Here is a 17,950-nt window from a genome sequence, read left to right as displayed (position 1 = left end):
TAAATTGGGTGTGTTGTGGCATGTCTGGCTCCTTGAAAATGCCCCCTACTCTACAAAATTGTACACGTAAACACCAGCAGTAATATACACTTAGAACGTTAATTAAAAGAGCCAAGAACGGCAGTCACAGTTACATTATCCTAATCGTGGTAATAACACACTTGTTGTCTGTATGACCTGGCACAAATAACAATAACAACGTTCTAGTCACAAACGTATATATATATGCAACGATATGTTTTAGCCTGGCTACATACATGAACTTTGAGATGTAAATGTGCTGAGACGCGATAATAAAAGTACAATGCCAATGACCATGTCAATTTCTTTGCGACGAAAATCCCGGCCATCATGCATTTTATTATCTATATTTTGGCGGTCATATGATAGATTTCATAGCGACGAGGTACTCCTTCATGGCCACAAATTGCTTAAACCTGACGACAAAGTATTAAATCATGGCGCCAAATCTAAATCCTGGAACGAATTTTTTTTCTGCGACAATATAAGTAATTCCAAGATACTAATCCTAGCGACGAGACACTTAATCCTGACAACGAGTAACCAACGAGATACTTATTCCTGGCGACGAGATACTTATTCCTGGTGGCGAGATAATTACTCCTGGTGACGGGATACTTATTCCTGGCGACGTGATACTAAACTCTGGCGACGAGGTACTTATTCCTGGCGACGAGGTACTTATTCTTGACGGCTCTATATTTACTCCTGGGCGACGGGATACTTATTCCTGGCGACGAGGTACTTATTCCTGGCGACGAGATACTTAATCCTGGCTATGGATACTTATTATTTGGCAACAAGTTGCTATGTTTTGGCGTTGTAGTTACGGCATTATGTTTGGTCGACGTGATGAAAATCTTAGATATGGCGACGAGTTTCTTAACATTCATTACATCATGAAAAACAATTCTAATCACCATATAACCATATATCTCTGTAGAAGATAATGAATGGAAGTTGCTTCATTTTTTGTTTTCCGTTTTCGGTTTTTATTTTAAAAAAATGGATTTCCATTTTACTCCCAGGACAAGGCAACGCGAACTGCCTCCCCAAAACGGGAGACTATATCTGGTGGTTGGGAGTGGGAGCTGAAAAATCAAGTTTAATTACATTTTAAACATGACACCTATTACAATTTAATATATCAACAGTTATTAGGTATATTCTAAAATTACATATATGTATGCGGTTGTGTTATTTTCACCTTAAAGAATCAATGACATAATTTAAAATGTCATTTTACAGCACAAGGAAACTCCAACAATGTGACTGCAGTACTTCAATACACATGATAAGTGAAACAAAGAAACTGTGAGTGGGAAATATAGGTTTTTGAATCAAGCTCAGAATATTTTAAAAGATAATTTAATTCTGAAAACTGGCACATGCTTTATTAAATGTTCCATTGTATCATACTTTCATGTATGAGCCAAATTATTATGGTACACACTATGTTATCATCGGAAGACTTGGCATTATTGTAGACCAGTTTCTTATAAAAACAGTTTCGTATTTCCGCTAGTATATACCGATGTACGTATGTAGTTGAATGAAAGGGAATTAATAAGTACCCGACGGTGCGACCTCTTCCGGACACTGACTTATTGGGGAGTATGCCGGGTAATGAGGCTTGCTGACATACTGCTGGTGGGGCTGGGTTTTCTGTTGTTGGTGGCCGCACGGCTGGTCGGTGGGGTAGCTGGTCTGTAGCTGATTCCAGTACGATTGTTGGGCGGGGTTACCAGCTTGCGGTTGCCCATGGTTACCAGAAAAGTGTGGCCTGTGCTGGGGCTGATGAGCTGATAAATGAAAATAACATTACATGTAAAATATTTCTCATTTCAAAGGATGCTAAAACGAGTATTATAACACTCAATAAAGCTAACCTTAATAAACATTGTAAATGTAAATCGGCCAATTATCCTGCCTTTTTTGTAAGCATTTTTCAGTCGTGAGCCCTACTCGATGCATTTTCTCAATGCTTTTTAAATAATCCACACAGCCAGACAAACTGTATGCCTGTCAGTTTACACGTACTACTAACCGACAGTGGAAGGTGTAGCTGGAGAGTGCACGTGCCCAGCCCGACTCCGTCGTCGGCGGTAACAGATGAGGGCGACCACGGCGGAAATTATGATGCACAGTATGATCACTCCACCAACAACACCGGCGACAACTAACACCACCGGACTGGCAGCCGATATCATATCGTCGGCAAAATTCTCTGGACAAAAAAAAATACAAGTTAAGAAAACAGATATCAGATACTCATGCGTTTCGTTGGCCTTTATTATACGGTGCTTTGAGAGTTTACCTATGTATCTATACATAATGATTAAAGATTAAGATAAGTTATACAATTGGAACTAATGTTTATAAGAATATCAAATATTCCAAACAATTGTATCTTGATGTGATCGTTGATATCATAACACATCAAATCAAACTGCTTCGACCAAAAACAGAATGTTGACAATTAATGTCACTCGAAACCATCCGGAATATCATTAGAACAATGCTGTATTGCCGTACATAACATACCGGCACCGGAGTCCTGTTTGTAAACCCTGAGTCTAATGTCCGCGTCCCCGCGCCTCGTGGTGCTCGAGTCAAAGGAGATGATGATCCGACTGGACGACGAGCACCAGTCGGGGATGGGCGTGTCGTACTTCGTGTAGATCTACAGGGGGAAACAGGTCTATATCATAGTGTTGAACTATTTAAGGCAATAAAAACGACGACAAACCTAGAAGTCGAGCGATCTTGTTACTCGTGTACGATCTTGTTCAATGGGACTATAACAAACACACTGGCACCAGATTTTCAAACTCATATCAAATAATTCCAAACTAAAAATTACGATGCCAAAAATGTGAAAAATCATTGAACAATAGTTTTCCATAAATATGAACTTTGTACTGTTTATCTATTCTCTAATATGTTGAAAAATAAATAGAGTTAACATTATCAACACAATTTTCTCGATGGAATATGGCATTGCAGAATTGTGAAATTGCGTCGCATTTCATTATACATTGTCATAGTAACTAGTTCAGCTATATATGTGGTAATAATATATTGAATAGGAATGAGTAATTGACTCGATTTCGATGTTGTCCGGTAGCTAGACGGGAAAACATTGATAATATTCAGTGGTGATGAATGCTTTACAAATGATTGTTTAAGTGTGGGAACTGGGGAGGTGTCGAGAACCTCTTTGTGGAGTATATGCATTTGCGAACATGGCTGAAAATGGCTGTTATGTGTGTATGATTGATTTAGTCGACACAACTGCCTTCGTAGTAAAAACACCGGTACATTTTACCTACGGTATGGAGAAATGAGAAATGGTTGAATGAGCTTGCTTGCAATTGTTTAACACAGAATCAGTTCCTTGTAGAAGCAGAGTTACGTTGATTATGATAAGTAACATTATGCACTTGGTCTTGGATAAATAATGAGGTGTCAACGACGTTGTCATCTTGTAAAACATTGTCAGTCTGTGTTACTCTAACCTGGACTTAAGTAATTAAAGTCTTAATCCCGCTGATTAAATTAATGTTGCTCCAGTGACAATTCTCAGTGCCTCCAGCTAAGGTTTTATCCCAGAGGGTCAGATATCTCGGACAGCATCGTATTCCAACGTTGGTTTGATGAACTACTTATACATTATTTCATATGATTTCCTATCAAGAATAAATTTCAATGACCTAAAGGAGTAAAGCCCTTACTGCGACTTTGAGTATATGATCTAGCCAGGTACCATCGCTTGAGAAAGTAAGGCCAAGGTGTTTATGTGACGTACCGTAAGAGAGCGGGAGGATGGAGAACTTTTATGAATGTTATTATTTTCAGAGACAGTGTCGTCGACAACTACATTATACTATTGTTGTGCGCGAAGAGACGCATTGCTCAGTGTTTGTGTTTTGTAATACCATTGATGAAAACAATAAATGATAAGGGTCCAGGAACGGACCATTGGGGAACACCAGTTTGGAGATTAAAAAGAGTTTATTCTGTTCTATGATTGTCTATTCTTACCGAGCGGTCAGAAAGGTAATTAGATAAAGAAACGGAGTAGAGGACCAAAGATGCCTTTAGATTCGAGCTTATGTAATAAACCTAAGTGCCAGACTGTCAAATGCCTTTGCTATGTCACAAAATACTACTTTCACTTTTTTCCATTCAGCTAACACTTGACTGAATGCATATATGATAAAGGGAAGACAACTGATTGATCGTGGAATCATTCTGTAAAATCTATATTATTTTTTTCAAGAGTTTTGCTGTCAACGGGACTCAAGAGTAATTGGATTTTTCATTTTGTGGATTGCACATGCGTTTGCAATCTTCCACTGTGTGAAGGTATTATAAATGTTAGCATACAATTATTGAAACGACAGGAGAGTTGTTCACTCCTCTCAGTGGAGATTTCCTTCAGCATTCAATTGTTCAATTGTTGACTTTTCTGGACCTGTCGCTTTCCCAGCAAGTAGGACTTATACATTAAGGACTGAAGTGACAACTTTGTGTGTAATGTGGATGCAAATTTAGGAATAGTGTTGTGGTCATCAATGATTATGTGCATGTATAAAAAACAAATCAGTTTAATTCTTTCGGAATAGTATCTTCGAAAATACTTCGCTCCTGGTGTGTTTTTTTTAATATTTTGATTTCATTAATCATAAGTCAATATCGTAATATCTAAAATAAGCATCAGTGTGTAGCAGATAGCAGTGCATTTTACCAGAAGGGTATAAAAGCTATTAATTTTTTTTTCAAAATACCTTCCTGATTTGATAAGATATAAGATATTTAAGAACTATCCTTTGGAAACATAACAAATAACTGGAATTAAATAGCATTTAGTTTCGAATTTTCTGTTCAATATTTGGAAATTTCGGTAAACGAGTTTCGAATCTTCTATTTAATTGTTTGACCATTAAAATAGCAATGCTCCGCGGGTTCTTTATAACATGTCATTCATACATCATTAAAACAAGCAAACTCTAGAATGATACCAATACAATAAGGGGATACCGCAGATATCAGAATATATCATCAAATATACCCAACGACGGATTGGAATAAACCAAAGACAACATTGATTCCAACCAAAGCCAACGAATTGAACACATGACCGGATTATTATAAATCCACGTTCACCTTGTCGGGGACGGCGGGGCTGTAGAACCTTGAGTGATACTCCAACGTAACGTCCTCATGCTCGTCAGCAACGTTAAATCTCTCCGCCTCCACGCACAGATTTTCAAGGCTGTATTCCTGCTCGAACGTTACCTTGCAGGTGCGCGACAGCTGCGCACCGTCATACACGACTAATATTTCGTCATCAATAAAGTCATCAAGACCATATTCTACGTCACAGCTCTGTTGGAGGTTTTTGTGCAAATCTGCATCTGTGTAATGAAAATGTTAAATAATAGATTCTTCACTCACTGTACATTAATATAATTTCCAGCAAACAATAAATCTGGTGGGACATCGCAGAATACTTAATAAAAAATCCCCACTTTGATACAAGGCGCAAGAACATTTCACCTCTGGCGGACAGATTACGAGAGTAAGTTTCTGGAAATTTAACTCATACACTGATATATTATTAAACTCATTTCCAAACAAGAACTGTCTGAGAAGTATGTAACCCTTCCCGACTTGCGTATCGAATATTCCTTCATATTCAACCCGAATACTGCGTTCACAATAATATTTAACCGTTCTGAGAGTATGTGTACCGATAATATAACAGCTTATAAGTTTCTGCGTACCGCTTACCACCCTCCTACATCAGAGTTATCCTTAACTTGAAAGCCGCTGAATACCGCGTGTTAACCTCACATAAGCATGCCTTTTAAAAAAAATCATATATAACATATCGATACATGTAAGGATTTATTTTCATTTAATACAAAACAAAACAAAAAACAAACAATAAAAACGATGGACGATGTACTTACAACAAGCCGTAAATATCGCCACAGCGAATCCAAAGGTATTCTTGACCATTGCTCAACTGAAAAAAGACGATATAAGATCGGCTGTAAAAGAATCGGCATTTTCGCCCATTACACATAACAATAAGACTGTCAAAATAGACTGTCAAAATAAGGCCAAAATGCATTGGTAAGGGTTTCGTCATTCTCAATAACAGGTAGGGTATGTAGGCTTTTTATATAGGCTTTATGTAATTTTATTTTCATCATTGTGGAATGGCGTTAGAGTAATTCTCTGTATACAAAAAAACACTTTAAAACTACATTTTATAACACACACTTTGTAGGCAGGGTCGGGTAACCCGAGCCAAAATAATTTTTGGGCCTTTAAAGGTAATACGGCAACACCAATGTTGGGTTATATTGATCACAACAAAAATAAAGTCCATACTCACAGATACTGATTTCTGGTAGCATATTGCCTAAAACCGAACACAATATCACTGCATTAATATATCCCAGACGAGCGACTTTACACCCACACCCCACCAATTCCCGCTATCGATGATATATTGGAGTTGGCAGAACTTTGGGTTTGGTTATTAAATATAAATGTAAGTTAACGCAAGAATTTAAGATTTATGTATTCCCTGGTGTAATAAATATATTAGTATTGATTGTGCGGGGAAAAGATGGGTTTCCTTATTTATGAAACTATCCATTAGATATACATAAATAGTTAGTTATGGTTAAAATAAAAGCGTATTAAATTGAAGCAAAATGAATCCAAGTGGTCACCTTGGGGGACCAGATCGCTCGATTTGAATATGTGTACAAACTACAAGCAACTGTGATGTACATGCAAAAGAACATACAATGCTAAACTATACACATATTAAATACCTGCCACAAATGTACTATCCAACGGATTTCCAATTGTATAAACAAAAATTGTTTCTACGAAATAACACAATAAAAGCTAGTGAATCGGGCAGCCAAGGAAACGAGTGATGAATCAATACATTCTCTGAGCACCGAAGACTGATGGTGACGCATCAGTGGTGCAATAGTATTGGCGTTAAAGAAAAGACTGTCTACAAGTCAATTGGGGACACTTTGTAAGAACACAATATCAAGTTAAAGGCGAAACGTAATTGTTAATAATGCTGAAACAGTTTAGTCGTTAGTAGATTCTCTAACAAAAAATCGTAAACTAATTATAACGCTAGTCGCTATACATGTACGTTCATTATTGGATAATCAAAGTGCTGAAAGCACTGATGGACTAGGGCTTCATTTAGGGGAATGTTGACAACCAAGCATTGACAAAATCGGCTCACATCACAAGGGGTCACTGTTTGATGGGCTATTTTAAACTTTAGACTAAAACTGCTTGCAAGCTGCAAAGGAAATTTGAAAAATCTAGTTAAGTGTGCGTAGAGTGAGGTGTGTGTGTGGGGGGGGGGGGGGGGGCTAAAGCGTTAAATCAGATAAAGTCATAGTTGTTTTGAATTTCTCAAAGTCGTTAAATCAGACTTGTACAAATTAATTTACGTGGTTGGCACACATACCTCTTTAATTTGATCAAATCCTTTTATATTAAAGGTCTGTTATTTGCAGTTTCAGAGAAGATTTTCATTGATGTAATTATATACTATATAGAAAACCTTGCACCTCTTTTTAAACCACAGGGTCGTACTTTGAACAATCTTTGTAAAATACATCTACATTGTACACCTGTGTCAGACTGCATACACAATGCTATTAGGAAGTAGTTTATATTTAAAAAGTGAAGAATTATTTTCTCCCTCTTAATTTGTGCTTGGTATTCAATTCATATAACATGTTACCATGATAACAAGTGCTGTTGATGAATACTAAGCACTGCCTTCTGTCTAATGCTATTCATATTACTGCTGCAGACTTTTGTACATAGCAAAGCAAGTTGAGTAGACTAAGATGAGATGAATATCGTTTTTAAAGTATGAAATATTGAAATGTCTAATGTTTAAATACTTTGACCATCAAATTTCATAACATGGCGTCAGCATTTAATCACACTGCTAGTGAGAATGGAATATCAAACATAATTTTATTCTTTATTATATACCCATCATCAATCCACATGCAATACATATCACAAAATACTTTAACCCATATTCCGCTCCAGTGCAATACGGCCATATACCACTCTGGTGACGTCACGCCATAACAAGTATGTTGCGCAATATTAAATTGACGTCATTAAAGCAAAGAGTGCATCCTTAAAATGAAATTTATTATGCAAAGATGTGGCTTCTAAGTGATCTAATCAGTAATGTATATAATAAAAGGGTTATTAGTACTGCGTTTTGATCCGGATATGGCGGAATGTCATATTTGATTCTGGTAGTTTTTTGTAGATTTTGATTTTACTCGGCTTATGCCTTGTGAAATCCAAATCTGCAAAAATCTACTTTAGTTGAATACAACCTCCTGGATCAAAATGCAGTACTTATAACCCTATTATGTACAAAACATGTTAGCCCGTGAACAGATCATCTTTAACCCACAGGACCATTGTAACTTTGAACAATCATTGTAAAATACAACTACATACATGTACACGATGCTTAAGGAGGTAGTTTGGAAAAATTAAGAACTATTTTTTCTTTCTTAATTTGTATGCATTAGATAACTCAATAAATGCAGCAGTTGGCCATTCTTGTATTGTCCTCTGTCACTGTCCTGATAGCTCCCTATCTCAATAGATGCAAAAGGTTGTAGGTTCATGATTCTCCTGGTCCAATATGTCATACAGAAAGAAGATGTTGAATGTACATAGAATCAAGAAGCTTTCTTTTCAGGCACTCCAATTTCAATAGTACTGTAACATTTGGAGTGCCAAGAATTTGTTGGATTCCAAGGCAACAGGTATCAGGTGTTGCAGTACATTTGGCAAATTCTTTTCACCCATCCTTGTAAATCTAAAAAAAAACTTTCATTTTGCAAAAGTAGTTCATCTAACTATATTAAGGTTGCTAAATCAGAGTTTGAATAATTCTGAAAACTAGATGTGCCTTTAATTGCAGCAATTTGAACTCCAACTCATAATGTCAATTAAGCTGGTTATGCAATACTGCAGTTCCTTGGTGTTGGGATTGCTTTATTTACTTGAATAAATAAACAGTTCTTGCGTTGGAAAGTATAATGTATTAACATGCATTTTTCTTGCCCTGACTCCATCCAAGCCTTAAATCTTAGACCAACATGTACTTGGGGCTATGCGTAATACCAATGAGAACTATAAATTATGTTCAATTTAGTGCCACTTATGATATTTCATTCCACATACAAAAACACTAACATGTTCTTTAAAACCAATATCCTATGTTATGATAAAACCATTGCCAAGCTGGTAATTTGAAAAGACAATAAATTATATCTGGTCAGAGTTTGACATAGTCTTTCTAGACAGCTGGACTTGTTTTGCAGTTACTTTGAAAATCTTCAAAAGCTAAACTGAACAAGACTGGAGCAAAAAAACTCACAATACCAAAAGGGTTTTTAAAGACTTACGAGATCATTCTCATATCACCTATACCATTAGTTCTTATCTTCAAACTTAAGTCAACATAATAATTAATGTTTTACATAGATATTGCAATGAATAAAACATAGTGCCAATAACATAGCAATCAAGTATGATCACTATAGGCCTAAACATGAGATTTCAACATTTTCCTGATAAACAATAAATAATTTTACTTAACAATTTTCTCATTATTTACACAAGCTGAAAAACTGGTCTCTTTTTCAATACTTCACATATTTCATGGCTTTCATCATTCAAACTAACATTTTGCTTGTTATTTCAATATTCAATGATTTTGTAAACATTCATAAATGATGTTTAAAATGAACATTCATGCTAATAATGCCTACCAAAAGCACCTGACTGACCAATCAGTATCCAATTTTGGCAGGGCTTATTGGTGGTTCATTGAAATCAACCATGACCTCCCACAATCTGCACTAAAACAACAGTAGTTAATGAATTGTTTCAATTGTTCTTATTTTCATAAACTTAGAAAACAGCTGCAGTGAATAAAATTTATTCCTCGTCACTGAGAGAAAGTTTAGAAAAATGAACGAAGCCGAGTTACATCTAGTAGGATATAACATCCTACAAATGTATTCATCAATTTATATAACCGTATTTAGTAAATGTTATAGTTTTGAAAGTCTAAAAAGTTTCATTTTTTTTTATATCAAAGAACATTTGTGTGTATAATTTTGATGATATTTTGTGATTCATTGAATTTCATTCTTGTTTCATTTGTTGTTCAATCCCAAGCTTTCTTGTTCACATTTAAGTGCAAGAAAAGTCACTTAATTATGATCTGAATAAATTCATTATAATATTAGATCACATAAAGGATATATTGTGCTTTTTAAAAATAACATTTTTTCATCTGTTTAAAATTATGTCAAATGCAGTGCATTAAAATTTTATTATGAGTTTAAAGCTGCACTCTCACACATTGAACGTTTTGACAACTTTTTTTTATTTTTTGTCTTGGAACGATCCAATTTTTGCGAAAATCCAGTTATATAAGACTGCTGACCAAAATTTAGATGGCAGATTGTTATATTAAAGTTAAAAAAATGATGTTTTAAGCATTATTCTTAAACTGTTAGTAACGGTTTAAGCCATAAAACATTAATTTTCGAAAGGAAATATGACAAACTACGAGCTGATTGTTTGTCAGCAATCTGATATCATTGTTTGAAGATGTTAACGCAAAAATTTGCTCTTTCCAAGACAAAAAAAAGTTGTAAAAACGGTAAATCTGTGAGAGTGCAGCTTTACACTATGACAGGAATAATTCAAGGGAATGATTTTTTTGTGATTTATAGCATTAAAATTGTCTGAATCGCATGCAAAATTATTAATTATGTAAGTCACACTTTTTGAACTTTGTGCTGTCTTCTTTTTGTTTGTCTCAAATTAATACAGCATTGGCTTCACTTGTTGTTTATGACAGGGACTGTACACCAGATTGGCACCAAAAAAGTTGTTTTTTTCCTGTAACGAATCTAAGGACACTTTTTAAATAAAATATTTTACTCTTTGATATCGTTATTGTAAATAAAATAACAAAATGAAAAAAAATGCAGTGAAGTGTCGTATCTACTATGCTATAAAGACTTACTTTTACTGGGTGGAGTTTTCCAGATGTATACCTAACTCGCTAATATCATGTAATAACATCAACGGCAGATCACGCATAAGGAATGAATTCTACTTGGTAGACATACCTAGTAATTTTTTTTAATGGAAAAAACACACGAAATAACTGCTATTAATAAATCATTTGTAAACTATGGAGATCATCAGTTAGTAAGTTTCAATGCATTAATTGTACACATCAATACCAAGTTTATGTCAATTTTCTTCAATTTTCTTTAAATTATTGCTTTTTCATCATTAACTGCGTACAGCCCCTTTAAACTGTACCTATAATGTCTGTGACTTATCAAATATTTAATAGTTATGGTCTACAACCAAGATTTGTTTTAATTATCCAGGTTTCAAACTGCATTGTGTATGCGATTGGAAAGGTAATCTTGAAAGCTCACTTAGTATAATTTTAACAAATAACATTCACCCTGCAAGGTACTCATATTTGGATGATACATAAAGATTTGCAAGGCATTTATGTATACTTGCATTTATTGATACTGGATACCTTTTTCAAATCTTTGATTTAGATTGCAAAGTATAACTTAAATTAATAAATATATATTCTTAACTTTATCTGAATACACAAGCTAATGCATCAGTCAATTGTAACCATGCCCCCCCCCGGTCCCGGAATAGCGGGGACTTTTACTTTCGGCCAGCCAACCCCAGCTAAAATCCCCGCTCTATGGAGATAATCTGATGGTAAAGTCCCCACCAAATGCCCCCGCACCCAAGAGACATTAGGTTAAGCCCCATCCACAGTGTATTTTCCGGGAAAACCCGGCACTGCGGGGCCACCTGAAAGGTAAAAACATGGCCCATTTCGCCGGCTATCCCCGATATACCCCCGGATATAAGAATCATATTTACAATTGACTGGTGCATAATGATCCATAGTGATCCAATCTCATGCCAAGATGATTTCTGGTCTGACATCGCGAGGTTAGTTTTTCTTAAGTATACAAAAGCCTGGACAGCATTTGAGAAAGACTGTTGTGAGGTTAAATCTTCATTACTTCACTATTCCACAACATTGGGTGATAAGAGAACTTTATTGAATATTTTTATTTTAATTTTGATCCCTAAACGCCACAAGTCAACTGATTAATTAATATATATTCAATTCTATCTCCACAATATTCGGCACTGCATTGTAAAATAAAACTCAAAAGTTACACTTGTAAATGATTTAACTAAATACCTTTCCCTCAAATATTTCACAAATTTATATTGATCTATCAACAACAATGCATCACCATACTGTATCTCTGACTGATTTTTGATTTTCATTCTTGGCTAGAAAACAAAAAGTGAGCACAAAGCGTCTTCAGAAAAAGAACTTGTAAAGTATGCACCAGTCAATTGTAACCACGCCCCACCCCCGGGGAATAGCAGGTACTTTGACTTTCGGTCCTGCCAATCCCAAGTAAAATCCCTGCCCTGGGAGAACGAACTGGTGGTAAAATCCCGTGAATAACGTCCCCGCACCCAGGGGATCTAAGGTAAGAGCAATTCCCTGATATATTTTGAGGGAAGACAAAACCACCGCAATCACCCGGCATTGCGAGGACACTAGTTCTGGCTTCCATAACTTTAATGTTGATATTTATTTTTTTGATGTTTTTGAACACGTCCAAGAAGGTAATATATAATGTGTTCGCTGAAGTTCTTTAGCTACTTGGACACCTGAAAGGTAATAGCACAGCCCTTTTCCCCGGTATATCCCCGAGGGGGCCGTGGTAACAATCGACTGGTGCATTTTAAGAGAGGAAATCAAGATTAAGCATGCAAGATTGTTTTATCAATGCCGATGGCTTATCACCATATCACTGAACAAAATGTATAAAGTAATTATGTACTTACACTGAGAGTGGCTCCAAGACTTTTCTATGCACATAGGTAAACAATCATCTTATTCACAGATGCTGTGCACATATTCATACATTTGGCTTCATTTAGAATGAAACTTCATAAATAAGTATGCGCATATTTGATATTTTTATCTCCATTTTGCGAAATTGAAATTACATGATTTTTTTCAAACGAACTTGTATTGCTTGAAAATTTACGTGTCAAATTAAAAATGCTACCCTCGGTAAGATGAAAATAAAACCGTTTGATGGTGGTAATCATTCAATATCGGCTTTATTTCCTCAATAAAACACTATGAAATTCACATCATCAGCATCCGGAAGTAGTGATGACATACATGTCTGAATCATTCGGACACTCTGATCAGAGTACATTTTGAGGTCAATAAGTAGACTGGTACCCTGATTTACTTTTCCTAAAAAATATAAAGTTATACAGGTACGCGGCATATGGTTTTTAGTTAACATTAATAGTATTTAAACAATAAATACCAAAAATCATGTTGTATTTAAAAATGTGCTAAGTGCCATGCGATAATTAGTTAAAAAAACTTTGTATCGAAAAGAAAATATCACGGAAACATGCAAATTATGTCGAATAAAAGAACAGGGACCGACTTCGGAATACCAACATTCTATACAAAGGATAATAATACTTTTAAACCAACCTTCCTGGTTGTTTTCTACTTAGACCGCACGCTTTTTTTCACTTTACGTATGAATTCACAAGACATTTCGAATGAGCGACGGGCACCGCGGTTACCTGATACTGGTTTCATTTCGGATAAAAGAGAAAGAGGGTACCAGTCTACCAATACGGAGCATTGAACGGAAAAATTTCGATGCGTACTTTTCCAATATGTTCATATTCTTATTGTATATAATCTGACCGTATGCAAGAACATTCATGTAGTTAACCCGATTAACTCACTCGCTACGTATGAATTTCTTGTGCTTCATTAAAAGAACATACAGTTAGCTTGAATTGTTAGGAGAACTATTTTTATTGGATGTTTTCATTGTAATCAGTTCTGGTACTACTTTGATTATTCAAATTCACTAACCGCAATCCAATCAAAATACAGCGTACGCAATCCAATCAAAATACAGCGTATGAATACATTACGCCAATGAATCCCCAGATGCGGCTTGAGAATGCAGATAGCGCGTTTATGGCTATGAACTAGGCCACAAGTGCCCTAGTCCAAAAATCACAATCAACTCCGTTCGTCTCGTATCTGCATTGTACAAGAACTTCAAAAGCAGATTACTTAGATATAAATGTACGGCATGTTAAAATCATACCAGTTACTAAGATTTGTCCGATGACGTTCAGAATTGAGAGCTATATAGTGACATCCATGCACACTTCAAGATTAGAAATAAGTTTGTTCGCCATAGTCATGATATAAAGCTGATAGTCAAGGCACAGTTCGCTTTGGAAACTTTTTCAGAACCTTGAAATTTCATTGGTGTACTTGTCGGGTAGATGACCCCTAGTTGGACACTAACTATAGTGTTTTCAACTTTCATTGCACTATTAAAGTCAATAATGGATTGATTCTTTGTTAATTAATCTTCAGTGGTGTTTTACCTGACCTGATGTCGACCCCTTTTGTTTTCCGGTTCACTAGGCCAAAAGTCAAGGTCACGGTAATTAGTCTGTTGGATTATTTCACACATCATACTCAATAACAGTTAAATCTGGCTACAATGAACCTTCAGTAACCGATGAAGAATGTTCACATATAGCGTATGTGAAGTTAGCTGAGGCATTGTAGTACTTCCTTGTTTCCTTATTTAAGGACCCTTATATTAATTTTCCTGACCTTTGACTTACTGACCCCGATAATAACCTAGAAAATAAGAAATTGATTGTGGGAATCGACCGACATCTTGTATACCCTTTTTCAAAGGGGGCAATACCATTCCACTAAAACTGAACGATCAATTAAGGTTTAAGATAAATATTTATTTATCTTTAGATTTCTGTAAAATCTAATTAAACGCAGCATAATATGTATTAATATACGAAATAAATAATATATTTCAACAATCACGATCCGGACATCTCACATACACCATTCGTTCACTTCTTTCAAGCTAAAGATAAAAAACGGGATTATTACGTGACATGGCACATTTGTTGCAGATAAATAGCTAGGACAAGAAAGATAGGAATGTCTTACACATATAGATTTTGTATAAAGAATAAACACTGAACTGCGTTGCAAAGTGAATAATTTGCATTTGAAATCAATGCCAACAATGGCCAATCACGATTATTAACAATCAAGTTATTACACTGTAAAATATATCACTATTGTGTCACATTAAAGATTAATCCCCACGACTTAGTCTAACATAACAAGCCGTGATCTAGTTATCGTATAATCCTGATGTTTTTGTTTCCAGTTCCGGTGGACCTGGGTAGGGAGGCGGCGGGTCATCGTAGCTCTCTGGTGGGCCAACGTACGTTGGAGGCGAAGGGACAGAGTAAGGAACAGAAGGCGGTTGTGGCTTCAAGTATCCTGTTGCTCCCGACATGGAAAACCCGCTATTGTTGATACCAGCGTTACCGGGTTGCTGATAAGTGTAGCTGTTTGAATGTATCTGGTAGTTTTGATAACCGTTTGCATATATAGCACTGTTTTGGTACGTCGGTTGTTGGTTGGGCTTACACCCATTGTAACAGGTTCCCACCGACGTGCAGTATGGCCTTGTCGGTGCTTTTCCCCTCGTAATGGCGGATTGGCGACAGTGCGGACAGGTTCTCTCCGCGTTTCCTGTGTCGACTGTCCCGGGGACCATCCGGAAGGGCACGTGACCCGGGTATCCAACCCCAGGCCCTGGGTTCGAATATCCGCCCACCTGTCCCGTGTAGGGGTTTATTGGTCGACCAGGGGATACTCCCATAGTGGCGGGTAGGGAATGACCTGACGGAAACAATGTAATGAAATGACATTATTTGTTATTATTTGGTTCTAATCGGATAACCAACCAGTCCTTATTTAAGTAGGTTATCGCAATTCAATACAAAAACTGTCTTTCAAGTATGATTATAAAAGGAGAATGATGGGAAGTCTTAGCCCCTTGTAAATGAATTTTACATAATCAAAATTTAACTGTTTTTTGGTCAAATCAAATAGAAATTATGAACTTACCTAAACGTGAAATATCATATGACGTGTTCCTTGTTTGGAAGTTTCTATAATCACTTAGCTATAATATTTACATATCTATCCAAAATCGACAACTTCCTTACTACAGGTATTGATTTGATCTGTCCAAGTTCATCCTTGCTATATGCTGGCTCACAGCCAATATTTATATCCCAATCAATATCGAAATATAAAAATAATAAGGTAACGCCTAGTGCGAATTAACGACGATTTCGAAAATAAGAAAAACAAATTCTTTCCCGGACGGCCGGAGAAGGACTTTAATTCAGCTTTGTTGAGGAAATTGGAGAGTTACAACTTAAATACGTCGCTTTTCGTTGTTTAACTATTATGACATTGGATTCGGAAAAAAACTGTAAAGACATGCATGCATGTACATGTATATTTAACAATATTTACACCTCAACTTCCATTCCTTAAATGAACTGCCTTTCGACAAATGCGTTCATCAATCGATGAACGCAACATCTTCGGATATGTTCGGATCGTAATTCATTGCATAACAATATACATGAAAGCTTTTGATCTTGTTATTGGTTGTATTGTGTCTGCAGGTCCCGTAAAATATAGCTCAACATTTTTAAGTGTAAGTTTATTATATTTTAAATATAATGGTACCAGAAGTGTTTCAATTTTACGTTTTTAAAGTGATTGATCTTTTCCCGCGTTATTGTGACGTCATTTGAAAAAAAATGTTTCCGGTTATAGTCGGGTCGTTCTATTTACAGAATGTGTAAGAACGGATTACTTAAAGGTTTTCTTAAATGAAATGAAGAATTTTTTTAACAATTCTTGAATGAAATAATGAACTATTGGTGTAAATATAAGGAATGAATGGCGGGGTTGATGTCATTATCGGGGATATGAACGCAATTGGGTTGGTCAAAGTATCAACCCCGCAATTCATTCCTTAAATGAAAAGTGAAAAAATGTTGGGACATCAAAAACACACTCGGATGCTTGTCAGAATGGCAAAAATGCTGTCTAGCAGCTGTAAAACCCAATTAGAATACAACCATTATTATTACAGCTAATGAAATTGCAGATAGGCAATCATTCAGTGCTAGGCTTAATCACTTAAGAATTTCAACTTTCGCGGGTGCCACTCATCAGAAGTTAAGCTCACTCTTTCTTATTCATTAGGATTTCAATTCGTATCATCTAAGTTTTACACAAGTTCATGTGTACTTAGTATTTACGTTTGATCTTCTACGCAACTAAAGTCCTAGGGTGGACGCAGCCCGATCCCAAACAATGTTGAGAAGGCCAAAAAAGAGGGTTAACTTTCATTGTTTTCGGCTTTTAAATAACTCACGTAATAAACCAATTAATGACTCTCTAAAAAAAGTTTGCCTGTTGTATTCCGCGTAATGTATGTTCAGCTGTATGGCGATCCCATTGACGGAAACATGAGCATGAGAACTAATAATCTACAGTCGAACCCTGTTAGCTCGAACTCGTTTGGCTCGAATTCCTCGTTAGCTCGAATTGAATGTTTAGGACCGACATCTTTAGACTGAACGTGAGTATTCCCGCTTGGCTCGAATTTTCCGAGGCTCCAGGTATTTTGACCGGTCCCTGGGAGTTCGAGACAACGGGGTTCGACTGTATTAGGTACACCTTATATCAATTCATGAATACAAAACTTCGTTATATATTGTTTCATAGTTCTGCTTCTTGATGGAACGATTAAGA

The 17,950-nt window shown here is 36.1% G+C and overlaps 2 protein-coding genes across 2 annotated transcripts; both read right to left on the bottom strand.

Annotated features, from left to right (window-relative positions):
- Positions 1-201: 201 nt before the first annotated feature.
- LOC128218414 (uncharacterized) lies at positions 202-6,968 on the bottom strand. The gene is made up of 7 exons (XM_052926078.1): positions 6,879-6,968; positions 6,000-6,055; positions 5,191-5,441; positions 2,566-2,704; positions 2,069-2,248; positions 1,596-1,823; positions 202-1,112 (listed from the first exon to the last, which is right to left on the bottom strand). The coding sequence occupies exons 2-7, from the start codon at positions 6,046-6,048 to the stop codon at positions 1,087-1,089; spliced, it is 873 nt and encodes a 290-aa protein (XP_052782038.1). The 5' UTR covers positions 6,049-6,055; positions 6,879-6,968; the 3' UTR covers positions 202-1,086.
- An 8,056-nt stretch (positions 6,969-15,024) lies between these two features.
- LOC128217965 (homeobox protein Hox-A3-like) lies at positions 15,025-16,591 on the bottom strand. The gene is made up of 2 exons (XM_052925444.1): positions 16,238-16,591; positions 15,025-16,009 (listed from the first exon to the last, which is right to left on the bottom strand). The coding sequence occupies exon 2, from the start codon at positions 15,987-15,989 to the stop codon at positions 15,453-15,455; it is 537 nt and encodes a 178-aa protein (XP_052781404.1). The 5' UTR covers positions 15,990-16,009; positions 16,238-16,591; the 3' UTR covers positions 15,025-15,452.
- Between the last annotated feature and the right edge of the window lie 1,359 nt (positions 16,592-17,950).

This window comes from Mya arenaria, chromosome 14, assembly GCF_026914265.1.
Source record: "Mya arenaria isolate MELC-2E11 chromosome 14, ASM2691426v1".
In the NCBI taxonomy this organism is placed as follows: domain Eukaryota; kingdom Metazoa; phylum Mollusca; class Bivalvia; order Myida; family Myidae; genus Mya; species Mya arenaria.
This window is presented reverse-complemented; position numbering and strand designations above follow the sequence as displayed.

Bases quoted from the DNA above. Each gene is read 5' to 3' on its own strand.
- LOC128218414 (XM_052926078.1), bottom strand. From the start codon at position 6,048: ATGGTCAAGAATACCTTTGGATTCGCTGTGGCGATATTTACGGCTTGT. The intron at 2,705-5,190 runs GTGAACGTGGAT...TTCCCCCTGTAG, and splicing joins GCCCCGCCGTCCCCGACAAG to ATCTACACGAAGTACGACAC. The intron at 1,824-2,068 runs GTTAGTAGTACG...TTCATTTATCAG, and splicing joins AGCTACACCTTCCACTGTCG to CTCATCAGCCCCAGCACAGG.
- LOC128217965 (XM_052925444.1), bottom strand. From the start codon at position 15,989: ATGGGAGTATCCCCTGGTCGACCAATAAACCCCTACACGGGACAGGTG.